Source organism: Calidris pugnax, unplaced genomic scaffold (genome assembly GCF_001431845.1).
Source record: "Calidris pugnax isolate Ruff unplaced genomic scaffold, ASM143184v1 scaffold81, whole genome shotgun sequence".
Classification (NCBI taxonomy): domain Eukaryota; kingdom Metazoa; phylum Chordata; class Aves; order Charadriiformes; family Scolopacidae; genus Calidris; species Calidris pugnax.
The window spans coordinates 1,817,225-1,844,407 of NW_015090880.1; the positions used below are offsets into that span (position 1 = coordinate 1,817,225).

At 49.1% G+C, this 27,183-nt stretch overlaps 1 protein-coding gene across 1 annotated transcript in view; it reads right to left on the bottom strand.

Moving 5' to 3' along the window:
- Positions 1-2,910: 2,910 nt before the first annotated feature.
- ITPR1 (inositol 1,4,5-trisphosphate receptor, type 1) overlaps positions 2,911-27,183 on the bottom strand; it is a 191,774-nt gene continuing 167,501 nt past the window's right edge. Inside the window, exons 55-60 of the mRNA XM_014946800.1 lie at positions 26,324-26,425; positions 24,104-24,243; positions 22,608-22,773; positions 21,795-21,955; positions 9,725-9,886; positions 2,911-4,332 (exon numbers count right to left, since the gene is read on the bottom strand). Of these exons, the coding sequence (XP_014802286.1) occupies positions 4,246-4,332; positions 9,725-9,886; positions 21,795-21,955; positions 22,608-22,773; positions 24,104-24,243; positions 26,324-26,425 (818 nt within the window). The 3' untranslated portion in view covers positions 2,911-4,245. The remainder of the gene's footprint in view (positions 4,333-9,724; positions 9,887-21,794; positions 21,956-22,607; positions 22,774-24,103; positions 24,244-26,323; positions 26,426-27,183) is intronic.

Here is a 27,183-nt window from a genome sequence, read left to right on the forward strand (position 1 = left end):
TGGGGGCCGCGGCTGGGCTTCGGGAGCCCTTATTTGCATTGCCTTGATTAGCACGTCACCTGCTTCATTAGCAAAGAAAATTCTCATCCACAGGCTCAGCCATTCATGCAAATTGAAGAATACGCGGAGATCCTTCCCCTCCAGGACTTTCCATTATTAGCAAAAATTGGTAGATTCTTTTTGTTCCTTCCTCTTCGGAAGGTCACTTTCATTTTCACCTCCAGATGAAAGTGCTTATTTAAAAGGCAAAATAATTGTATTCCCAAACTTTAAGGAACAGCAATTCCGCCTAAAGAAGAGTGATGCCAGATGAAGTCTCAGGTGTGCTCAAGGCAGGTGGAACCCATCCTTACACGACCCGCTGTCTCTCACTGCCACCAAATCACTAATGTTACTGGAGGTCAGGAATCTCTTCTCAAAGCCAAAAAGCTCCCCACTGTGTAGGACCTAAACCTCCTGGACTCAAGTTGAGCGGTTCCTTCTCCTGACATCCTCAGCAAACATTGCCTTCTCTCTGGTAGTGCATGGAACACCTTCCTTCCTCCAGCCCTGTTTTCCAGGTGATGCAACCCCAGTTCCTTACAAGTCACCTCTTCCCAAATCCAGAAATCCTTGCTTTTCCCCTCTGGCATGCCCACGCCGCTTTTCCTGAAGGTGGGACCAAGGCAGAAGGTTCTCCAGAAGGGCTTTGGGGGCACCTGCCAGAGCAGAGTGGCTCTTTCTGTCCATGTTCACACCCTGCCCTGTCCCCAGGACTGAGCCACCTTCTTCCACAGCAGCACCCACCCTCTCTGGTGGCCCCGTTGTCACCCCTAGACCTCCTCCAGAGGGGTTCTCCCTCACCAGCAGCCCTTGCTCTACACCCATCACCGGGTCCTTGGATGGAACCAAGAGCCGGTTCCTCCTGGCCACCATCACATCTGGGCTCTGCATCGAGAGGAAAGTCCGCTCCTTCACCCTGACCACAGTCTGCAAGTGCTGGTTGTGTTCCTTGAAGCCAGTTTTGATATTTGTAGCTCTTCCAACCCAGTTCACACCAACCTTAATGCTTCGGAAGGATTCCTCGTGTTCGTTTCTGATGTCCCCGAGAAAGACAACTGCCAAACCTCTGCGGAGGTGGACGGTGGGAGCCCTGTGCCTTCTCCTACAGCATCTCCAGAGGTGGTGCTCAGTCTCCCGCACCTAAAGAAACTAAAGGCATCGTTACGGATTCTGATCTCAGGTTTCGGAGAAGGTTTTTCACTTTTGAGACTACGAATTGACAATCTTTTTTGTAATTTCAAGAGATGTTCAGCTTTTGTGAAAAAAATACTCGAAACGTGGCATTTAAAGAGAAGCCTCATGCAGCTTTTCCTTGAGATCAATGACAAGTTGCCACCAGGTGCCGGATCTGTCTGGAAGGGGAAAGCCCTTACGAAGGCAAGAATCTCAGGAGCTGCAACGTCAAAACCAGAAGAAGGTTTTCTCCATCCCTCACCACCTCTGCTACAGCCACCGTGGGCAGAGGAGTTCAGCGCACCCAAAATGATCCAAAGCAGAAAGAAAAATCCAGAAAAGCCTTGAAAACCGAAGAATTAAAAAAAAGTAAAGGCGTGGGATGGGTGTGCGTGAAGTTTCATTGCAGCCAGGAACCTGGAGAAGAGAATGAGGTGGTTGTGGACGGAAGGGAGGAAGGAGGGCAGAAGCTTCCTCTGCTGACCAGGAGCTGACACAGCCCACGTGTGGGCAGGGGAAGGAGTGTGACCACGCAAACCCTGCATGTGACCACGGGACAACCCCCCCCTGCCCCACACCACCCCATCTCCACCCCCGGGGTGGGCGGTGGTCACACTCGGGCTGCAGCTGTACCGGAGGGGAGAAAAACCACCATCTCTTTTTGCATCTCCCAGGAAAGGACAACCACCCGTGAAAGCACCAGCTGAGTTTCACACCCATCACCGCACAGACCCTGGGGTTTGGGCTTTTTTTTTTTTTTGCTATTTTTTGCCTTTTTAAGGTAAAGAGGCAGCGATGCTGAGCATTGGCGGGGGTGCCCTCCCCGGCTGCCTCCTCCCTCTCACCTGAGCGGCGCAGGCTCCAGGAATCCTGACAAATCCACGTCTGCTCATCCCCGGATGGCACACAGGGAAGGAGTGAGTCACAGCCGTGTCTCTGGCGCTCGGAGGAGGAGGAAATCCCGCTCCTCTGTTGCACAACCCCGGGGAGGGGAGGCAGTCGCATCCCTCGCGCTCCCTCCGCACACACCTTCCTGGGAGCCAGCGGCTGCGGAGGGAGGAAGAGAGATTTGCCAGGATACTATACCCTGTATGGAAAGGGTGGATGATTAAGAAGTCACCGTCTCACCCATAAATCTCTGTCTGCTGGCCAGGCTCTCCTTCCCCCCTGGGATGCACCAGCTTTGACATCTGGCGATGACCCGTGGTGGGGAGAGGCACCCTTTGCAGACAGCGGTGATTAATTGTACCAGGGAGTTCCTGCTACATCTTAATCAAACACCCATCACCAGCCAGTGCTCCTGCACACACCACGCATGGAGCTGGAGCCAGTTGGGGCTTTTTTTTTTTTTTATATAAACTCTCGCACATTCTACTCTGAGGATGAAAAGCCTGAAATTATCAGTGGTAGGAATCTGGAGTATCCCAAAGTGGAGTGATGGATCCTGGGACCCCGGTGCCTCCGCAGGGACTCACTACGGTGCCAAAAGCCCAACCTGGGAGCTGGGAAAAGCCCCCTCCTTACCTGAAAGCCCCCCTGGCTCAGCTCTCCGGGGCATCACAGCAAACACAACCACACAGCACCTTGGAGGGGGGACAAAAACCACCAGCAGCCTCTCACCATAGAGTATTTTGCATCATTTATTTAAATACCTATATTTATGCATTTACAAATTTTCATAGCTCTGTTTGTAGCTTTTTTTTTTTCTTTTTTTTTTTTTTTTGTAGACAGTATTGCAGAGAAGTCAGCTTTTGTAAAATGAGGTCCATGTATAAAACTATGCAACAGATTGGAGAGAGAGAGAAAAAAAAAAACCAAACCAAAAACAACAACAAACAACAAACCCAAGTTTCCTTTCATACTCTCTAGAATCGGAAACCAAAGAAAGTGACCGAATGGAGGGGGAGAGGGAGGGGTGGGACACACCGACCTCAAACCAGTGGCTCTCACACACGTCACACGTCAGTGCTCAGCTGCGCTCCAGGGGAGACAGGTCGGGTTGGGGTCGGTGCGATGCCTGTTTGCTAGAGCTTTAGCAGGCACATAGGTCTCTCATGAAAAAATAAAAGGAAAAGGATCCCACACACTGGGAATGCAAAGCCCGGGCAGCCTCGGGACAGGCTTTAGGTGTCGCGGCACCAAAAGCCCATAGGAGACTGCGCCCACTCGCCAGCAGCGCATCCTCATCCCTAACTTCATTTTGCATAAAAAGTTCCCTTTAAGAAATCTTAGCGTTTTAAAAAAACCCGGCATCTGAGCTCTTCTGGCCTCAGTACTTAGAAGAAGTCGCTTGAAAAATACCTCCTGCTTTCCTCGTTTGGAAGCTTCAAAGTTAACGTTTTGCTTTATAATTGATACCAATTTAACAGCTCACGGATTCCCAGCGTTATCTCTGGGAGGAAGAGGCAACAGATATGGCATTGCAAGATTATTTACACACATGGTACAAAAATGTCCAAGGGTATGAAAAATCACCAGTAACACAATTTTGCAGCAGCCTCATTTACACCTGTAATTTTTATACCATTTATTACATTGTACTAACACACCAGATTCAAAGATGTGCACTCCCTTTAGGACATTCAGGAGTTACAAATATATTGTGATTGCATAATTCATATTGCACAATTGTATAAAAACATAAATACTAGCTATTCTATTTTTCTTTTTCTTTTTTTTTTAAATACAAAATACATGTCACGTAGTCAAATATTCTTTTCAAGTGCAATTCAGGTGCTCTCTTCAGTCCTTCCAAGAAAGAAAAAAAAAAAAAAAAAAAAGGCAAATTTTTGATAGTTTTGGCACAAAGTTTCAACATCTGCCCCGTGCCAACGGTTCTAAATTACAACACGTATGCCCGAAATTTTATATAGTAGCAGTCATATACATATAGTATAAAAACAGGGTATTTACAAACGGAGCCGGACGCACACGAGAAGCAGCCGCAGCGGCCAGGCCGAGCGTCCCCGGTGCTGCTGGGGTGGGTTGTTGGTTGGGGGTGACACACACACCAGCAGGGACCCCCCACACTTAGGCCGGTTGCTGTGGGTTCACGCTGACGGGCGGGGGGTGTCCTAGGAGACCGATGCGCTGTTTCTGCTTCCTCTGCTCCGTCATCTGGAAAATTAAAAAGTTTGCTCATTAAGGGCCTAGACGCTTCCTGTGCGTCAGCCGGGCCAGGGACCCGCCGCCGCCTGTTGTGGTTTAAGCCTTCGCTCCCAAAACCTGCTTCTTCTACCAATAACCCCCCTCCTCCCGCCGGGCCGAGCGCCAGGGGATGGAAGGGGCAACTGCCACCCCGTCCCGTGCCCTCCGTGGGGACCTCCGTGGGTTTGCTGGGGGGGTGACAACCGCTCCGCAAGGAGAAAAACCTCAGGAAAACCCAGCGGCCAGCAGGGAGAGGAGCTCACAGCACACCCCATCCCCGTTAGCAACTCCTTGTCACCCGTCCAACCGACCAGGCAGACGAGACGCAGAAGGCGGAAAGAAAAAAAAAGAAAAAAGAAAAAAATAAAAAAAAAGAGGGCGAGCCCTCAAGTCAGGCTGGGAATACCCTGTCTTTGCTGGAATAGACTCGAGCGCTCCCACTCCAGCCAGGAGGGAGCCAACATCCCTCTCCATCTGCCAAAAGGCAAGAGGCGAGGCAGGGAGGGGAGGTTTAACCACCTCGCTGCCAGGCAGCGCTTCCCACCGGATAAAATAACCTTCCTCCTGGTGGTTGCCACCATCCTGACCTGAATACGGACCATGTTTTTTTATTACTGGTATTGAAAAGCGGCCGCCATCCAATTCTCCGCTCTCTTTTCAAACCTTCTGGGAGGTTTGTGACGACTTGCAGAAGCTGACACACGCCACATAAGGAAGGACTCCGGCGTGGGCAGGATCTCCAGCAGCCAACAGCTGGATGGCTGCACGCATTCTCCACCACGTCTTGGCTTTGGAGGAGCCGACACGTGGGACAGCCTGCGGCAGCCCTGCCAAGGAGGGTGCCAGGACACCACCTCGCCCCTGCACCACCCAGGGGAGCCCAGCGTTGCTCCTTGGACACTTGGGCTCCACCAAGAGCCCCTGCACCCTCAAATTGTTGTGGGAACCCACAACAATTGCCCGTGATTGGTGGTGGAACTGATGGGGTGCACAACAAACCACACTCACATCCTGCTCCGGCTGCTCCTCCCCGAGGGTGAGCACCCACCAGCTCCAGTAAAGGGCTTGGGGGTGGTGGGGCACCCCACCAGCTTACCAGGGAGTCACAACACCTCCAGTAGCACAACCATGCACCACAAAATCTGGCCCAAAGGCTGATTGACCCAAAAAAGTAATTTTTCTTTCATGCATAAGATACAATTTAAAGTATTTTTCTTTATGAAAATTCACCAAATTCTCTGCAGTGCTCTTCCTCTATCATCTCCATCCACAACTGTGGAGAAGGACCTGGGAGTCCTGGTGGACAACAGGTTGTCCATGAGCCAGCAATGGGCCCTGTTGGCCAAGAAGGCCAACGGTCTCCTAAGGCACATTCAAAAAAGCATAGCAAGCAGGTTGAAGGAGGTTTCCTCCTCCTCTGCTCTGCCCTGGTGAGGCCACAACTGGAGCACTGGGTCCAGTTCTGGGCTCCGCAGTTCAAGAAGGACAGGGAACTGCTGGAAAGAGTCCAGCAGAGGCTATAGAGCATCTCTCCAAGAGGATGGGGCTCAGTGGTGCCCGGTGACAGAACAAGGGGCAATGGGCACAAACTGGAACACGGGGAATTCCATCTCAACATGAGGAGGAACTTCCGTCCTTTGAGGGTGGCAGAGCCCTGGAAGAGGCTGCCCAGAGAGGGTGTGGAGCTGCCTTCTCTGGAGACATTCCAAACCTGCCTGTGAGACCTGCTCTGGGTGACCCTGCTCTGGCAGTGGGTTGGACTGGATGATCTCCAGAGGTGCCTTCCAACCCCAACCACTCTGTGACTCTCTAATAATTTGATTTTTTCAGTTTTCAAATACTTAATCACAAATGTCAGCCAATATAACTGACTGTGGAAGTTACTCCAGGAGAAGGAGGATAAACACGTTCGTACGTTCATTTGTAACACACACTTGAATCTATTTGTCTAAAACCTCCAGTTTTGGTGATGGTGAATAGTCTTCCCGCCCCCATCCCGGGGTCCCCTGGTGCCCTGGGGCAGGTGGCTGGTGGCCAACCTCGGGTCTGGAGTTCATTGTAGGGAAAGAAAGTGGTCAAATCAGGCAGTTCTGGACAACTGCCAAAGGGCTCCTCCATGTCCCATGGGCCGCACATCACTGCGCACACCACAGCTTTCACTCGGGCTGGCTGGGTATAATTACACTCATTTAACGGCTGGGGAAAGGACTGGGATACAGTCATTCCTCTTGAAACCATAATTAAAGTCGTCTGCAGCCCGGTGCCGTGCTCATCGCCTGACCCAAGGGAGGCAGAGCTGTTATTGTGCCTTTCCAGGAAGGTGACCGCAGCCTCCTGGTGACAGGTCACACCTCCCTGTCCTCCGTGGGGCTGACCTGCTGGAGAGCACCTCTGAGGAGAAAGCCCTAGGAGTCCTGGTGGACAACAGGATGACCAGGAGCCAACAATGTGCCCTTGTGGCCAAGAAGGCCAATGGCATCCTGGGGGGGCATCAGGAAGAGTGTGAGCAGCAGGTGGAGGGAGGTCATCCTGCCCCTCTGCTCTGCCCTGGGGAGGCCCCATCTGGAGCACTGGGACCAGTTCTGGGCTCCCCAGTTCCAGAAAGACAGGGAACTGCTGGAGAGGGGACAGCAGAGGGCTACAAAGATGATGAGGGGCTTAGAACATCTCTCTGATGAGGAGAGGCTGAGGGACTTGGGTCTTTTAGTCTGGAGAAGAGAAGGCAAAGTAATGTAAAGCTGGGAGAGAAATGGCATTGCAACGTCGATGCAGAAGGTTGTTAATCCTGCATGAAGCGTAACACTTCTCCAGAGGGCACAGGGCTGTGAGACGGAGCAACATTCATCTCTGTCACATTCACCTGGAGAGCAAACCTCTTGGAAAGGCTTTATGGCTGCAACGACTCTCCACCTGGGCCTGGAAGGGGATAAACCCCAGCCCAGGGAATCACAAGGGAGCCCTTGGCTACGGCAGGAACGCTGACGGGACTGAAAACACCCAACCAAGGGGCCTCAAGTTCACCCGAGTCAAGCCGGGCTCCCCGATAACCGGGTGCACGGAGGCGGTTCCAAAGGTTACGGGTGAGTTGGAGTTAATGCCAGCACGGGAGCATGAAGGGCAGGAGCCGGCGGGCACACACGGGCCACCGGTGTGCCTTGGGTAAAGCCAACCCCAGCAGCAGCTCCAGAGTCACGTCTGCGGTGACAGGGGCCAGGGGACTGTCCTCAGCCAGCGGCCAAAGTCCATTCCAGACCCTTCGTGCTCAGTGGCAGGGGAAGACGGCGCTGGGAAGGGCTTCGGGGTGATTACATCTAATCCCCTGCTGCTGCAGACAATTAGGTTGTAATCTTTTTTCTTTTTTTGCACAGAATTAAAATGGTCAAGATTTGCACGGCTCCTGGTGCGCTTCCTGGTGAAAGCAGGCCTGCCGGATTCCAGCTCCTGACAATTACTGTCTCCAGAAACCTAACGAGCTTGAAAAGCAAATGAATGAGAGGTTTTCCCTTTACTTAATTACAAGGAAATAAATACAAATAAAAGTTCCCCAAGTTAAGTTCCTCTTCCTGGAGACAGCTCCTGCTCAGGAGGAGGGATATACTGGTTTTGTCAAACAATTGGAGCATCCTGCAACCTAAGCAGGGCTCTGGGTAACGGTACTTAGGGGAATTCCTAAAAGCTATCACAACATTAATGAAGCTGGTTTCCTCTTTTGCTTTTACAGTCAAATAGCTCCCTAAAAGCTAAATCCTTCATTCTTATTTTCACAAAGAGCGAGAAGGGTTTTTAGTGCTTGGCCAGCCAAGAGCTGCAAGCTTCAGAAATAAATGCATTCAGTCCCAGAGCTGGCTGCGGCCGGTGGAAAGGCTCCCGGTGACTGCAGACCACTTTGAGTCAGACCCTTCAGCAGGAAGACGTAAGACACATGTTTCAAGATAATTGTTTCCAGGCAAAACAGCAAAAAAACCCACTACCCGGCAAGTATTAAAACTCACAAAGAGAGCAACCGCCTCTATCCTCCATCCTCACAACCAACTAGAGCCAGGGGGGGTCCGTGGCACAGGGTCTGAAAACTAATTACAGCCAAGAGCAGGCAATTTCTGCACCCAATCCTCCACGTTAATCCCTTCCTTGTGCTCTGGGGGTGTCGGGCAAAGGGTCTGGGCTCCATCCATCAGAAATGCAGAGCGTGATCGGAAGGCAGGGAGCCGGGATCTCGGTCCGTGCTGGCTTCCAGAGACTCACGTCTCCAGGAAGGTAACTCAGGAGAAAGGGGGGCCAGCCCAGAGCAGAGGAGGGGAGCAGGAACCCCATCAGCGTCGGGGTGAGCTGTGCTAACCCTGCCACTGCAGGCACATCACCTCTGGAAAGATAACGGCCCAAACCCACTGGCCTTTTCTGCCTGCGGCGACTCCATCGGCTGCCCTAGGGTACCACCTGCTGCAAGTCAGCAATTAGCTTTATCCAGTGCCCCTATCTATATAAACTTAACTAATTGAACCACCTAGCGCAGGTTTATTAATCCATAAAGATAAGCAGGTAGTCACCTCCGCGCCACAAACAGCTCCCGACAACAGCGTTTTCCCTTTTCGGCTTGGGCTGTGATCTGGAGGGACAAGGTGAAGTAAAGCCCTGCCGCCTCCGTGGCTCTCACCCAGCCACGGGCTGGGGACAATCCCTACCACCCCTCCAGCCACAAGCCATCACAGCTCCTCCAACTCCTGCTGCAGAAAGAAACGCTGCACCAAAAAACCACCAGGAGGTCCCCGCAGCGCTGGCGGGTTCAGCAGCGGCGACAAACCCCCCGGTGCAAACTATTTCTGTGGGTAGGTCGGTCCCCAAAGTGTGACAGTCACCAAACTATACCTGCACCAGCAGCCATGGCAGGGGGAGACCAGTGCAAACCAACCACAACTCGGAGCGTTTCTCCAGTGTCTCGGTGGGTTTTGAGGTCGGGGCAGCAGCACTTCTATCAACATCACACCCTCTGACTTGGAGGATTCATGCCAAGGTCTGGGGTTAAAACCCGTAGCAACACCACCACTAGATGCAAACGGGCTGCCTGCACCGGCCATGGATGATTTAAGTCAACTTCAGCTTTGATTTTTTTTTAATTATTTCTTTTTAAAATGCAAGTTTTCCCTTTCTGGAGGTGGCCACTTTGGCCCAGGCCGGCTCAGTGCGCGCTGCCAGGCGGGTCAGTGGGGCTTGGGAAGGACATTTTGTTTGTTCACTTCTCTCCTAACCAGGAGTTCCTTTAGAAACCGGGTTTGCAGAAGCTGTAAATCACCTCTTTGTACCCACAGGACCTTTGTCCTGCCCGTACCGGTGCGCGGCCGCACGTTCGCCGCCGGCGCTCCCTTACCTGGTCTTTAAGCTCCGAGAGCTGCCCGGAGAGGTTGGTCACGAGCTTCATGGTGGACTCCAACTTCTCCTGCAAGTTCCTCAGCTCGTTCTGCTCCCCTTCCGCGTCGCTGCTCACCAGCGACATGGCTCGCATCCGGGGGAACCAGTCCAGGTTTCTCTCCTGAGAATCACACACAAGAGGTCACAATTAGCGTTTGCCTAATTGAAAACCCGCGGCCGGATCTCCAGTGCCACGCGGGGACACTCCTGGGCTACGCAGCCTCAGCAGTTATTTTCATTTGCATCTCCCTGGAAAGTCTGCAAAATTGCTCGTTATGGGCAACGAGGCCCTTCAGACCTAAATACTGACAATTAAGGCTGCGTTTGGTTGTTTGTTTTTTTTTTTTTCTTTCCAGCAACTCAGTCTCCCCAGCCATTCCTCCTTCAGATACCCTCAGTGTAACACACACAACACTGGACATTAAACCAGCCCAGATTTCACATCTGGACGAGCATTTCCCAGCGCTAGAAACCTGCTGCCATCTGAGCCTCTCTCTTTCCAGCAACTCAGTCTCCCCAGCCATTCCTCCTTCAGATACCCTCAGTGTAACACACAGAACACTGGACGTGAAACCAGCCCAGATTTCACATCTGGATGAGCATTTCCCAGCACTAGAAACCTGCTGCCATCTGAGCCTCTCTTAATTCATCCTTGTTGGAGATTTTCTGCTGATAGAACTGGTTTCCTTTTTTTTTTTTTTTTTTGGTCGAGCAAAGCTCGGCCAAGCTTTCCAATGAGAGAAACCATGTTCTACCTGGAACTACTTTCCTAGCTGAAATGCTTTCTTTTTGATGGAAAAGAAAAAAAAAAAATCATACTCTGACTGGCTGACTCAGGGTAAAACTTAATTCATCCTTGTTGGAGATTTTCTGCTGATAGAACTGGTTTCCTTTTTTTTTGGTCGAGCAAAGCTTGGCCACGCTTTCCAATGAGAGAAACCATATTCTACCTGGAACTACTTTCCTACCTGAAATGCTTTCTTTTTGATGAAAAAGAAAAAAAAAACAACATACTCTGACTGGCTGACTCAGGGTAAAACACGAGATTGGGGCCAGATTAAGTGACAATTAATTGTTTATAATCAAGTTCTCATTCAGGCATACAGACTCTCTAATATTCCACCTGTAAGTTACAGTCGGAACTCCAGTGGACACGTGCTGGGTTTCACTGCTCTGTGCACAGAGGCTGACACATCCACTCACGTCTGCGCCGGTGACGTTAAAAATAACAGCAGGAACGGAACAGAAAGCCACAAGAGAGGAGGAGGAGGGGTGCACACCGCATCTTGACACCTTACGTTTCAACACCCAACTGGTTTCCTATCTCGTCTGGTCCTTCTCCCACGCTGGAGATAACTCTCAGAAATGGAAGTTAAACTAAACGCTGGGGGAGATAAGGATGTGTGCGCTCTCGGGGGTGAGGCTGCAGCAACTGGTAAATGTTTGAAACGAAGCAGATGGAGGGGTAAGAGCCCGCTGGATTCACCCTATCCCACACCAACCATCCATCCCCAGCACTGATTAACGGTGGCCAAAGTTCATCCCGCTTGGCTTTCTCTCAAACCTAGGGCTTGGTTGGTACTGGTAAATGTTTGAAACGAAGCAGATGGAGGGGTAAGAGCCCGCTGGATTCACCCTATCCCACACCAACCATCCATCCCCAGCACTGATTAACGGTGGCCAAAGTTCATCCCGCTTGGCTTTCTCTCAAACCTAGGGCTTGGTTGGTTTTTTTGGGTTTTTTACGGGCCTGCAAACTCTCTTTGGCTTTTTGCCATTCCCAGCCCAAATCTCTAACTCCAACCTGCTCCCCCCCATCTCTCTGCTCCATCCCACCCTATCCCCAGCAGCATCCATCCTGCTGCAATCGGGGCCCTGCCCCTCTGCAGAGATTTCCAGCCCCGTCCCTTGCTGCCACTCAGATGTGACGCCCAGATTCAATCGCCTGAAATTAGTTGCTGCTGCTCTGCCTGGGGTTTAGCCCTGCTGAGATTAGACGGCAGAAAAGAGGGCCCTTTCCCGTGCAGCGCACCACAGGATCCCCACGTGATGCAGAACTGCCAGGAAGGCTTTTTTCCTCCTGATCTCTGTTTACAGGGCAGATGGTTTCTGCTAATAAAAGAAAAAAAAAAATATACATATGTACCAAAAAAAAATATGCCTTTATCAAGACAAGTGCCAAAATATTTGGGACTTTAGGAAACGACAGTGGCACAATTAAGATTTAACAGTAGCAACAGGCCACGTTTCACTGTGTTCTTCCAGCTGTAGTAAAATCCTGGTTAGGGAAGAGGGGGCAGGCTCAGCACTAGTGTCTTCCCCTCCCCACCCAGGGGAAAACAAACTAAACCAACTGCTCTTCCCTCCCCGCTCTCCTCCAGGCCAGAGGTTTTCAAGGACGAGGCAAGTTAGACTGAAATGCAATTTATATTCTCAGGTTTGCCTGGACCCTCTGGTCCACATCCTGAGGTTCTCAGGCAGAGGCAGAGCCCTGCAGGTCCTGCCCGTTCCTTACCTGCTGTGGAAATATCATTATTTTAACTTGATCCCAAAGAGGTGAGATACCCAAGCATCCCCCAGAGCCGCTGCCAGGCCCCATCCTTCTGAAGGATGAAGGGGACAAGGGAAGCAGGACCTGGAAACACCAACCTTTACCTGCCTGTGACATCTTGCTAAGAAACACCCCAAAGCTTTTCCGGCGTTACTCTGCAACACAAGCAGAGGCTGCAGCTGCTGCAGAGGCTGCAGCTCGAGCGCTGCAGGCAGGGAAGGCCAGGGGCAGCCTCGGGTGGGGAAACCAAACCAGCCACCCTTAGAGCATCACCAGCCTCTGCAGGCTGGTCAGAAGTTTCCTACTTGTTGGTTTTCTGAAAGCCCCAGCTCTTGAAGTCACTTGAGAATGGGAAATCTTGGCTTTCACTTGAAAAAAAACCAACAAGTGCCTCTCTAGTACTCATGGGGAAAGATTAAAGACAAAGAGCCTCCACGTGAACTCCACAAGCTGAGAAGGTTAAGGAGGAGAGAGGACTCAGGGCTGCCCAGGCAGTCTCCTGGGCTCCCTTTTGAGCCTGGAACTGGCCGAGAAAGACCCAACGGGGGCACCTGGAAATCTGTGCAGAGACAGGCTTGGGGAAGGACCTACACATGGCTTTGCCAACCCACGTCACGGGGCTGGACCTCACCTGCCCTCCCGTTCAGGTTTCATGGAGCTTGTTGGCTACCACTCAAACCCAAAGTTCAGCCTGGAGGCGTCCAGCTGCTGCCCAGCCAGAAATAAGGGGATGTCCACCCAAACAGCCCGGGCAAACACCCCGAGGGGAGGAGCCGTGGGGACAGAGGCGCTGGTAAAACCATGTCCATGCAGGGAGAACTGGTCCCAGTGCTTGTTGACCCATGGTGGCTGCTGGAGAGGGTGGCATAGAACTGGTCCCAGTGCTTGCTGACCCACGGTGGCTGCTGGGACTCTGCAGGGAGGGCAGGAGGGATGCTGCCAGCTCACAGGGGCACACCTTCCTTCCTCCTCCTCCTCTCTGCACACACCATCCTGCACCCCTTGGCTCTGGCTTCGCATGGGAAACCTTCAGCCCGTTCCTGCCGCTGCCGAGCCTGGATGTGCCCAGCCTGCTGAAAGGCAGACTTCTGCCCTGGCCACGCTGGGAGGAGGTGGTGGGGCGGTGTTTTTCTTTTAAATAAATAAATAACGATGCCTGGAGCTGAGCCGGTGAAGGCGGAAAGGAGCAGGAATGCAGAAAGGTCAGTGGCCGAGGAGCCCGCTGGGCCGGCGTGCGGCAGCCAGCCCGGCCCCCGGCCCCTCCGCGGGGCAGAGCGCTGCTATTCGAGGTTGAATAAAAGATTTATATCTCCACGATCTAGTTTCTGCTGAACTTTAGCTGAACACCGGGGTGCCTTTAAAGACACAGCCTCATGTCTTTCACCGGGGACGGGGTTGGGAGAGGTGTTTGGGGGTGCTAAGCGAGCCGGGAAGGGAAAACCTCCATCCCCACTGTGATCCCCCCTCCATTTTTTGGTTTTTTTTCCTCCCCCTGCCTGTCCCCCCGTCCCGGCCGGGGGCTGGCACCTCGCATAGCGATGCTGTGATGCAGCGTCTGCTGCGGTCCTGGGGCCAGGGGTGGCAGGGGGATCCTGGTGTGCAGTCAGCTCCCGCTTCCCGTCACCCGCGCAGCTTCCTCTGCCCCAGCAGCGACTGCAGCCGCTGACGGAAGGCGCCCGACCGCAAGGGCTGGGTTTCGGGTTAGCTCTTTTCTAGGTAAAGTTGGGAAAAGTCCCTCTGGGTAAAAGCAAATATCATTAAATCTCAGACATGGGGGCGATGCTGACCGTCCATGATTGGAAATTTGAAAAGAGAAAAAAAATAAAATTAAAAAAAAAAGAAAAAAAAAATAAAGAAAAAAAGAGGAAGCGGCGCTGCGTGATGCAGACGCAATTCATTCTGAGAAATGCCCGCTCCTCCCGGCTTCTGCCGAAGAGTTTATTCTAAGAAAGGTTTCTGAGGCAACCTCCGTGGTGAGCCCTGCCAAGAGATGCATTAGCCCCACTCCTGGGGAAGGACCAGGGCTCGTCCTCGCCACCGGCCGCCCCGAGGAAGTCGCCCTTCCTCTGCTGGGTCTCCATCTATCCAGCTACCGCTGCGCCGAATATTTATGGGGTGCTGAAGAGCTAATTCAATGCTCAAATTAACTCCTATGCCCTGCCATCGGAAGGCTGTCGGGCAGCCCTCACTTAGAGGGGGGAGGGTGGCAGCAGCAAATTTCAGTTTCTGTCATGTGTTGCTAAAACTCATACCCACAGAGCTAATAAACAGCTTAGTGAAGCGCTTTGAAAAAGACCTTTCTTTTTTTTTGTTGTTTGTTTGTGGCGAGATGAAACTCCTCTTAGTTCTTTCTCGGGCTTCCTGGAAAAAGCCCCACGTCAGGTTCTCTCTCTCTTCTGCAAAGGGCTCACCCATCACTTCTTCCACACCAAGCCATGCTTCTCCCCTCGCCATCAAGAACAGCACTTGACCGGTGTCCCCCCTCCGCGCTTCCAAACCCTCCCATCCACCAGGTCTTTAAACTGGAGGCTGATGATCTAAGGCTAATGATGCAAAAATCTCATTTTTCACTGTTTCCATCCATTGAACACTGAACCGGCTTTTGCAGCGGTGCAGAGTGGGGAGCCTGGAGGACAGACACCATGCCCAAAGGTGGAAGATGCCCACGTCCCTGTATGAAATGCTCCCCCCACTATGTCCCCGTGCCAGCTCTGTGCAGGTGGCTCCCTCAAGCACTCTATTTACCAGCAGTGAAGTCACCCCACCGAGCATCACCCAGCTCGATGTGACCGTGGCAACTGGCCCCAGTGGGAATCCCCGAGGGCAACCTCCTTACTCCTGCAGAAGGGACACCACCACCTCTCCATAGCAACCTACTTTTGGGCTGTTTGGATCTCCATGTGAAGTAGGACGCGTTTCACCACGATCAGCTGGGCAGGACAGCAACCTACTTCTGGGCTGTTTGGATCTCTCCATGTGAAGTAGGACGCGTTTCACCATGATCAGCTGGGCAGGACAGGACAATTAAGCATGCAAAGGGCTGAAAGAAGGGCTGCTGGTGGCCACGGCCACAGTCACCCACCTCCTCTTGCACAACGCATCCGGCACGGCCCCACGGCACGGGGTCACGGGCTCCCCGCCACAGCCATGACTCAGGGGATGGGCCACCTCGCCCCAGCCCCGGGCCACCTCCTGGGCTCGGGGTGTTTTTTTGTCCTGGCCAGGGCTGCCGATCGAGCGGTTTATTTTCCCCAGCGTGTCGATGGTTTCCAGTTGGAAACCTTCCCCCCTTGCTGGCGGAGCCCCAGCAGCAAGGACACGGTGCCCACCCCTTGGGATCCACCCCGTTCCCAGCACATTATCCAAACAAACCATCACACGGGACTGGGCTGAAGCCTCGGCTCCTGTTTTCATCCACCCAGACCCTTTTTTTCCGCCACATGCTCGGCCAAAGTGACACCTTTGACTCCTCGGCGGGGATGCTGACCTGGTATTCCCAGCACGGACAGCCTGCCCAGCTGGTTTGTTATCAGGGAAAAACCAAGAACTGGGCCACGTAAGGTGAATACCAGCAACGGGAGGGTTTTTTTCCTGCTGCAGGGCACGGCAGCTCGCCCAGCTCCAGAGGAGGGAGCGTGCTCGGGCTGCGTGGGCAAGGGGAGGTTGACCAACCATTTCTCCCTGTGCAGCTTCTGGTTTGCACCTTCAGGCCCATCTCAGGGGCGGAACAAGTTGCTTCACCATCTTAAATGCAAAGCTGGGGACCTGTGCCGATGACACAGTATTTCCAGCAGCCAAGAGCCTTCTGCCAAACACACCTCTTGCCTCTTCTATTATCTGTCCTTTAACCCTGTAATTAAATCGGCTCACTCTGGTAAGGCATCTCAAGGTGCAGCCTGGTAGGAAGATCCCACCAAACTAAGCACCATCAGCTCCCATTCAGCTGCTGACCTCTGCAGTCCTCCCTCCTCTCCCGGCTTCTACCCAGCTGAAGAAACCCCAGTTTCTTCATCAACAGCCAAACAACTACCTCCAAGTTATGTGTAGGGGCTGCTCTTCTGTGTCCGCAATCAGGTCGCTGAGTATCGATATAGCAAACCTTTTCTACTCCATTTTGCCCCAAAGTACAGGATTTCCAAGCACAAATTATACACCAATATAACAAAGTTTCTAATACTTTCTCAGACTACTATTTCAGCTTTTATAAGGACACACACACATCTTTCACCAGTGCTGGAATCATTAAGCCTCTTTTGAAATGCTTCAGGTTTGAAGCATCACGGCTTATTTCTATAGGTGCTGCAGTTCAAATCCAGTTTTTGGCCATTTCCAGCCAAATTATATTGGGTGTAGAGCCTAGGGACACAAGGCACCGTCAGGTGAGCCTCCTGCAGGCTGTGAATCACACGCTCCTGCTGAGCTCCAGAGCACAGGGCCAGCCGTGGCTGGGTGTTCAACTCCTCAGGAGAGGTTTCAGGTCAAGAAAGTCCTGGAAGACTCTAATTTTAAAAGCTCGGTGCTGATGACACCCTGCCTTTGCTTACATCTCGGCAGACGTTACAGGCTACACCGGACACTCAGAACAGTAATAAGAAATACTTTTGGATTATGGTATAGCACATAGCTCCAAACAAAAAGGAAAAAGCCCATTTAAATCTACCGTTTTGCAAAAAGAGGTTAATCAGGGCACAAGAGGAAATTTTCATCCCTTACATTTCCATTCCAAATCCCCTTAAGGCTATCTGTGCCATCGTTTAAATCTACCGTTTTGCAAAAAGAGGTTAATCAGGGCACAAGAGGAAATTTTCATCCCTTACATTTCCATTCCAAATCCCCTTAAGGCTATCTGTGCCATTGCTCCTGTCTGTAAATGCTTCATTTCCAAACGACGCCGGGACACGGTGGGAGATTGGGGACCTGGTGCCCTCGTTGGGGACACGTGTGCTGGGACAATCCCTCACACCTCTCCCTGCCTGCATTTGGTAACGGGTTAATGACACGGATCCTGCTCGCTGCAGCTCCAGATTAAAAAAAATAATAAATAAAATACAAGTATCTCAAGGGCGGGCTGAGGGAGGAGGGAACCAGACTCTTTTCAGTAGTTGCCAGTGAGAGGACAAGGGGCAATGGGCACAAGTTGGAACATAAAGGGTTCCACTTGAATATGAGGAAGAACTTTTTCACAGTGAGGGGGAGGGAGCCCTGGAACAGGCTGCCCAGGGAGGGTGTGGAGTCCCCTTCTTTGGAGATTTTCAAGACCCACCTGGATGCTCCTGAGTAACATGCTCTGACAAGCTCTGGGTGGTCCTGCTTCAGCAGGGGAGTTGGACTAGATGATCTCTATGGTCCCTTCCAACTCTAAAAATTCAGTAAAATTCAGTGAAAATCTGTGGGAGCCACAAGAGCCAGCCGGGAAGCGCTGCGCTAGGGAACTTTTCGGAAGAAGCCTTGATTTTTTTTTTAAGCTCTGCACATGTGTGTGCATGAAGTGGCCCTTGGCCACGCCGGCGGGAAGGGGGGAGATGCAAATCTCCCCGTGCTGGGGAATGCAAGACTCGGGTATGCAAATCCCTGCCCATGCAGGAGACGGCACACGCTGCAGCTGCAGGCAGGGCGGCCGGGGAGCGGGGAGGAAGCCCAAGTGGTTTTCCACCCATCAAAGCCGCCGAGTGCGCATTTTTTTTGTCAACGTGCTCTAAATGCCTGCAAACAGCTGTTTGTAGCCAGACCCGTGCCAAGACGCCAGCTTCAGGGATGGGGCTGCTGCTCCCCAGGCTGCCACAGCAACTGCAGGAAAACTTTGGGAAATTCTCAGGCCGGGAATGGGGAGATAAGGCTTTTAAAATGAACTAATCTGTAGGGAGTTGCAGCGAGTTCACATTAGTCATTTGGGTGGGGATGTCAACGTCTGGCCAAGACGATAAGTGGATCCCCCCCCACCTCCTACACACTTGGTATTATTCAGACATCACCTGATCTTCCCCCGGTGACTACGAAGCCACAACAGCGGCTGAACCCTCCGCCTTCGTTCCTGGGAAACACGGGAGGCCCAGCCCTGCAGTGCCATTAGCATACCTTCCAGATAAACACTTCTCCAAAGACATTGATCCACCTTGCAGCCTGGCTATCTGAAGCGCACATCTGCAGCCATGTAGCCAGATGAAGAGAAGCTGGGTCATCAGGAGGGCTCCATAAACAGCAAGAACTAAAGGCTGTCTCTATTAGCGCTAGATGTTTCCTCACCTCCCATGGTACTGTCTGTGCTATTAAAGAGGTATCAGGAGGCGGCTCAAGAATGCATTTTGGAGATGAGCTGCTCCATGCCAAGCTTCTGTGGGCCATCTCCTGGAATCCACAAGGTTATCAGCCCCACCAGTGCTGGTAAGGACTTTGGGAGAGCGGGTGATTCACCACAGCAGCTCCACCAGCTCAGCTTCTGCATCAAACAGCACCAGCAACACCATTCCCCCCCTTCTTTGCACGGCTCTGGCAATTCCCAGCTAAGATTCTTGAGATATCCCAAGTTTTACATCTGGTATTCCAGCCGGCACGGGCTCACCTTACTGATGGAGGTGAACATTGTCCCTGTTTACAGGGGGAAAACCCGGCGATGGACCCCAGGCCTCCTGTCCAAAGCCTGCACTTGCAGCTACAAATCACTGCAGCCTGGCTTCCCACGGCCACGCAGGGCAAACAAGCTGAGATTGCAAGCACCAACAGACCCCTATTTATAGCAGAAAAACGTTCTGGAAGGTGAAATTACAAATCAGGAGATTAGGTTTTATTTTGTCAAATCACTGTTTTTTAAAAATATTTGCTTTGACCAGGTTTACGGTGTCCAGAACCCTGAAACTCTGCTTCCAAGTTGACTTCTTTCTGCATGCTGTGTTTTAATTTAATGAGCTTCTATCCATGAAGAAATATAAAATTCACTGAAGAACTGTAGTTAATCATTGATTTTTCACGACTGCAATTTCTCTTTATGCTGGGTCAGATTCCTGCAGGCGACAGGATGAATTCTAGGGGCAAGATGCAGCTCTGCCATCTCCAGTAGAGTGGATAGCCTCCAAATTGCTTTTCTACACACATTATTTTTAGTCAGGGAAACATCAAAATTCAGGATCACTCTTAAGGCTCCTGAATATTCACTAACTGGCAGAAGTGAAACTGTCCAGGATTCTTTTGATACCACAGCGCTTAAAATATCTTTAAAGCACTCTACAAGCAGCACTGGATGCAACTCACAAGTTGATGGTGAATATAATTTTAGTGCCCTAAATTCCTTTTTTTTAAGGTTCTGTGGTGTTGGAACAACCCACAAATAAAAAAACATCTCTGCCATTTAGGTTGGGTGTTTTTTGTTTTTTTTTTTTTACTATTGCCAAAAGGCAGAAATCCAAAGTTTTCTAAAGATAAATCTGTTGGGAGTCAGAGCAAAGGTGAAGCGTATTTGAGGTGTATTCTCTCAGCACAGTATGATCTGGAGCACATTATGCTTCCTACCCTCAACTACTAAAAATGGGTATAAATTGCATTTTAATAATGGTGCCACATAACAGCCCATGGAAAAGACATGGCCCATCCTTGTCATTATCAAAGATGTTAGAGTGCCACCTTCAGTCTGAAAATGTGGGGAGAAAATCCCTTTTCATCCTAACCATGACACAAGTAGAGCTTTCCAAGAGAACCTGGGAGCTGCAGACATGAAGAAACCACAGGTTCCCATTTGCCCTCTGTCCAAACACAAAATAAACCATCACCTCCAACAGGCGATTCTGAATTTTTGGAGCCACTGATGCATTTAAGGCTTTCCTTTTGCCTGTCCCTCCAGATTGATGAAACGAAGACCGAAGGCTTGAGTTAAAGACAAACTGTGCCCCAAGTTACTTAGGCAGAAAAAAGGATTTCTGACTCTCACAGAAGTATTTAAAACAGGTCTGGCAGAGAAATATATTCATCATGTTTTACATTCAGATTTTCTAGGGCAGCAAAAATGTTTTTAATGTCAAAGGCCAATTTACTTCCTATTCCACAGCTCATACGGTCACACCACGCTTCCAACAGCATCAGGGAGACCCTGCTGGCAGTTCTCAAGTTAAAACTGGCTCGTGAGATGCAAAAAACCACCAGCTCCAAGACATCCTCCAAACCTCTACCTACAGCACACAGTTATATAAAATGGCATCTGCCTGAGACACTTGGTCTATGCATAATTTATCCCTATTCCCGTTCAACACACAGCAATTAGCCTTTGCTGACACTTCACAGAAGGGGAATTCTGGAAAAAGTTCTCAGGTTCTTCCCTTATTGCAAACATGTTCCGGTTTTTAGTTCTTATCTACTTTAAACTTAATCTGAAATAGTAATTTGTTAATAAATTGGTCGCTAACTGAAACTTTTTTTTTTAAACCAGTTTTAACACAACGCAAAATAGTCTTTAAAAAGCAGAAACACTTCCAAAAGAGTGCAGCGCTTCCCCCTGAAGTAACGCCTGAGATAAATAGAGGGAGCAATAGAATCAGCCAGACTAGAAAGCGGCAGCAGCGATGTGCTTCGTTATCTCACTGCGCTAATCCCCCATCAGGTGACTGCTCACAAGATTTCTTTAAGCCCTCATTAGAGAGGCAGAAATCCAGAACTAGGACATACACTGTAGTGACCCTGAAGTAACGTGTTTAACCTCAAAGAGATCTGGGTGGGATTTACATCTGACCGGGCCATGACAAATTGCCCACTTGAACACAGGCTGTTCCTCTGCAGCAAGAAAGTTAGAGACAAGAAAGTCAAGTATTCTGGGATTTATTCGTCCAAAGACAAATAAAGAAATAACTAACTGAAATGTTATAAATGAGAACCGGCTTTTGCTAACCAGCCAGAAGACACAAAGATTGGTAATTGAGGTTTAGGCTCTAATTCCAGGAGCTCTGAACCTGCAGCTTGGCAGAGACAAGGCTTTTAATTCTCTCATTAAAAGCCCTTGCAATTGAGTAGATATTAATTTTGGATTTTTACAACAAGAAGCTAAAATCATATGACAACAAATCCTACAAGTCAGTTTAAGGTATTTACACCGGGACAGGTTCTAACTTGTCTGGGATACCTTCAGATACTTCCACCACCTTGAAAATATTCTCCCTTCAGCATGAGTTTTCAAAACAGAACAGCTTCTCCTCACCAGATTTAAAGCTGCGGCGATTACCTAAATATCCCTGCTCACTGCCACCTACTCTGTGCTGCCATCAACCCAAGGGCTTTTCTCCAGTTATCTCGCCAAGTACATCTTAAGTACGTTATCTTTAGAAGATGCTTCTAAAAGGAAAGGCACTTGATTAAGCCTGTTACTGCAGGAAAGGTCTTACTCCAAGTTTTTGCTTACAAAACAAATAAAATACAGAATGCTCTATTTACCAAATATGCCAGTCGGTTGGTCTAATCCAGGAAAACAAACAAACAAAAAAAGGCAAAACTCCAAACTCACCTTGATCATTTCTGCCACGTAACTTTCTGGTCCGGTATATTCTGTTGAATCTTTTACTTTCACTAACACAATGAAGCACAAATAATGCCACATATTGTGCTCTTCTTTAATGTGCTCTTCGAATGTGACTGTCTTGTTATCAAACTTATCTCTTTCCAAACCTGCAAGAGCGACACATACACAACCCTTAGTATTTACGAACTGGGACTAAGAAAACGAGCTCTAAACCCAAAACATGTTTCTGTTGTCTGCTGCACTTCTTAAAAGTGAGTCATTATTAAATGAACACTGAACAGCAGGGGTAAACCCTCTAAGAAAGGGCCACAGAGTAGAGAGAAGAGGAAAGAAGGCAGAAGAAATTCTGCTCACACTTATTATACATCACAGAAAGCTTTTGGTTGAAAAAAATGCCATTGGTTTGTTGGATTTCATAACTCATCTCAAAGGCTCAGCAGCTTTAATTCCCAGTCTACTGATGGGAAAAGCTCTCTCAGGCACTGCTTGGAGCTCAGCACCCTTGGAAAAAAACCACTGTTTATGAAAGTCTCTCCCGTTCCAACAGGAAATTATTCTTTGAAGCACAGGAGAAACAGAAACTAAGGGTTTGAGGAAAGAAGGGTGTACTGAGCATACGTTCCCCTTCTCCTCCTGCTGCCAAGCTCCCACGCACGTGGTACCCGAGAATATCGACTCGCCGGGGAACGCGAGGTAGGAACAGCCAGGAATTCAAGACTCCTGTTCCCTGCTACTTTGCAGCCACCTCTGACTTTGACAGAGTAACCCCCTTATTCTGAAGGGTGTCGCTACACTTACCACAAATAAAGCAAGTCGTTTTTAAGATTTCTTCTTTCTTCTGTTTTTCACTCCTTAAATCGGCAAAAGTGTCAATGATCACCCCAAAAATCAGGTTAAGGACAATAATGATGACCATGAAGAAGAATAACAGGTCATATATCACTCTAGCAGCAAAGAGAGGTTCCTGCAGGATAGATATTTTAATAATTAACAACCCATCTGCGTGCACATCTAACCCTTCCCATGCCCTCCTCAGTTGGGCAGCAGAGAGTGCCGCCCCACAACCCCTCCCTTTACAGTCTCCATTTCTGGTGCACTCCAGTGATAACTTAATCCCCCAAACGTTAAGTGAAACTAAAATGCAAGATTACTGAAAAAAAAGCCAAATTACTCAGCGACCAGCATGTCATCTCTACAGAGCTGCTCCTTCTGCTTACTGTGCCCAACTCCGTCCTCGTCCCTCTCACACTGAAATCTGTTCTTTCCACACACCCCACCCTGCAAGCCCATCCAAATTATATATATATATCCTTAATCTGCTGATTTATCAATATAATATCAGTGTTGACCATAATGTCTTCTACTGGAATTTAATACTATTAATTTCATTTCTGCTAGCAACCATGCATGAGGACATTAAAGTTGGACTTCCTGGTACCCATTTCACATTTCCTGCAGGCCTGAGTACCCAAACACCTAATCCCCATTTTCAGAATCGTCCTGCCAGTTGGGTGCCAAACTTTTATTAAGAATTATGTAACTTTTAAACCATTGTAAACTGAAAAGGCGGCTAAATATTAGAAAAAAGAAATTGCAGACAGTAAAGAAAATAATTCACTTTGACCAAGGCTGCTCCTTTGCCCCCTAAGGTGGTTTTGGGGAACAAAGAGGGTGGGCACAAAGAGCAAAAGCAGCGGTGACAGCAGCAGCTTTGGGTATTATCAAAAATTCCTGCTGCTTTGACTGGTCCATCTCTCTCTGATGATGCTTCCAAGCAACATCTATCTTTCCTTCCTTCTTTCCCACAGTCCCAGTCTGAACCCGTCTTAGTCCCTGTCCGCCCATCCATTCCCTGTTTTACACACCTTGCCCTTCCCAAGGGATGCTCGGGAAAGATTAAACCCCTGCCACAAGCACAGGATCAGTGATTTTCATTCTGCCACCTCATCTTACTCTTTCACTAGCTCATATTTATCCTATTTCTCCAGATCCTGAACTCCCAAAGCCCAGACTGTCGGCTACCCCACTTCTGTTCTTTCGGGCCCCATTCTGGACAGCCCTCAAGCTCAAAAAGCCCTTAAAAAAGGATGGGTAGAAGCTTATTTGACCTGGCTGCTATTTCATTGATCCTACAGAGATTTAACTGTATTAGAGAGAGAGAAAGTGTGGTCCCTTCTAGTCACGCTGGATCCTTCATCTGTTTGAAGGGAGCGTATACACATTTTCCCCAGCAGAACCAGATCCCCAGCCCGACGTGGTTATCACTTTTCCGCCCCCATTCAGTGATAATGTACCTCTTTGGATGGTTTCCTGAGCACATCACCTACTCCACCCCCACTCCGGAGCCCGTGACTCAGTACAGTAACAATGCACATCAGTAACGTCTCGCACGTATGCTCTTTATTCTCTTCCTCCATTTCTTCAGCAATCAGTTCTGTTAAACACAGCAAGCAAAGACACGTTTCAAAGGCGAGAAGATTGGTTTTAAATCATTCTCTCCATTTCTCTCTTCCCTGTGCAAAAACTGCCAGACTTCCAGCCAGCGCTGCAAACCTCCTTAGCTCTTGCAAAGAGCCAACCGGTTGCTCCAGGGGAGGTTTAGGATGGATATTAGGAAAGATTTCTTCACTAAAAGGGCTGTCAAACATTGGAACAGGCTGCCCAGGGCAGTGGTGGTGTCACCATCCCTGGAGGTATTTAAAAGCTGGGCAGATGTGGTGCTGAGGGACATGTGTTAATGGTGGGTTGATAGTTGGACTTTTGATCATTGAATGGTTTGGGTTGGAAGGGACCTTAGAGATCATCGAGTTTCAACTCCCCTGCCATGGGCAAGGACACCTCCCAGTAGACCAGATTGCTCAATGCCCCATCCAGCCTGGTCTTGAACACTTCCAGGGATGGGACTTGATGATCTGAAGGGTCCCTTCCAACCTGGACAACTCTATGATTCTATGACCACGGGAGCAGGTCTCTGCTCTGGCTCCCCCCTACCCTCCTCTCCCCACCAGCAGAGTTTTCTTTTGTGCTTGAGCTGCTGTCTTTGACTCGGTTAAATCTCTCTTTCCATTTCTGTTAGCAGGCACAGCTCAGATCACCAGATGCCTGTTTATACAGAATCAGAGCTTTTTGACAGCTCAGAGGACAAAGTGTTGCCTCTTTCACTCTCCCCTGGTGCCTAACAGATTGCACAGCCTTTGGGCTGCACTCAAAATGGCAACTTCGACTTGTATTTTTCAAATGGCTAAAATATCACTGCTTATGGAAATGGCGTTTTTACTAAAAAAGCAACACACTTTTTTTGACCCTTTCTTCATTTGGTTGAAGCCTCCAACTTCGCGGTTTCAGTTGCAGAACTGCTAGAATTAATTACCTAATCTCATCTACTCTCCCTGTACCCATTAAAAGTCTCATGACTCTCATTTCCTCATGAAAAGGCTCATGAGCGGGTCCCACCTTCCCACAGAAAGGCCCAAATCCCCGTGCAATGTAGAAATAGCCAAAACCCAAGATGGCAGAGGAACAGCCAAAGATTTGGGCATCACTAATATCCCTGGCCACACAAGACCCTGGTATCAGGTTGATTGTTTATGATGTAAAATAAGCCAGAGCACGTAAAGACGAAGCCGCACGCTCCTCCTCGAGCCGAATAGAGCAGCCTCTCTCGTATCAACGTTGAATCTTTGCTTATCGAAGAGGACACTTGTGAGCTGAATAGAGCAGCCTCTTGTATCAACATTGAATCTTTGCTTATCGAAGAGGACACTTGAGGGAAACAGAGCCACCTCCTCCTGCGAGCACATGGGCTCGTGGCCATTATTGACCTTTGAAAGATCTGCCCATATCAGAGCTCCACTTCGAAGAAGAACAGCGATGCTCTGTCTGGCTCTCGCAGCCAACACCGTAAATCTCCCAGAAGTAAATTACATTTCCTAGCAAATAAAACTGAAATATTTCAATACCCAATCTGAGGCTGGACATTCTGCTACAAGTAATATCTTGCATGCACCACTTTGATCTCAAAACCCCCCAAACCTACACTGTCTACTTAATCCATTGAGTACTTCCTGCCATCATATTAAAAAGTTTCCTTAGTTAGCTAGATAGAATAATGCTGACAATAAACAATGTTCTGCTCCATATTTCACAGTGTATTATCCTCCGAGACCACATTTAATAGCCTCATGTTTTAAAATAATAAACTTTGTAAAGAGATATAACTGCATCACTTCCTTCTCAAACTGATAAGGTAGAAAATTAAAGAATATGATTGTTTTATCAAAGTATGGGTTAGTTCTAAGTTTCTCTGGTTTAATCACTTCATGTAACAAATGTAATTTATGCTGTTGGCCTAAGATAATCCTTTTTCAAGTCAGTCTCATGACAGTTTTGTTCCCAAATTTATTACATAGGATTTTTTAAGACATTATCTTTTTTTTTTTTTGGTTTAAGATGCTTAACTAGAAAAAGTGGGAGAACTCAGGGTACGAGTTAGGAATCCAACAGCAGATACTTACGGTCTGAAGGAATGATTGAAGAACAGTTGTCGCTGCTACCTGCTTTGCATACATCTGAATAGAGGAACTCCCCGGTCATGGTCTCACCTGGCTCCGTGCGATCTGAAAACAGAAGGTGATAAATCAAATGGATAATTTAACATTTTGTAAGGTTACTTCTCAGATATCGAGGTATCATATTCAGTGTGCAATTAGTAGGGAGATTTAGACTCTCATATTTATCCCGGAGTTTAGAAGGACACAGTACTTTCTGATTTATACATTCCATGATTCTAAATTCAATCCTAAAATTCTTATTATTTCTATGAACTGAAGACCAAAGTTGTGCATTTATTTTGCATCAGCTCCAAAGTTGAGAGTATAATGGAAATTGTTCCAAAAATACTAAGTTCTAGTAGGCAGTGGATTTTCAAGGGGCCTTGCAAACTTGCCTTTCGATGCCTCGCAAGTCTCAAAACAAACCTACTGCCACATAGTGAGACATCTTCGGCATTTCTCCAGCCACATGGAAACGTGAAATAATAGAGTCAGTGAGGTTTGGGTCCCTCACAGGGTTGGCAGTAAAATTAGAAAAAAACCACAACAGTAGGAACATCAAATAATACTTGTCTGAATAGCTCAAGTGTCAGAGGAAAAAAACTAAGGCAAAGCCCAAACTTCTCCTCTAACAAATTTCATTTCTGTGCTTCCCACCCACTGAGTTCCTTGCTTGATGCTGCAGGGTAGGGGAAAAAAAAACCCACCAAATTTTAACTTGCAATAAGCAACCTAAGGTCAGCACAGAGAAGTCTGCCACGGAATTCACTGTAGCAAGTATTTGAGGGAGGTTAATACAGTCTATAAAAACTATGAGCAAATCA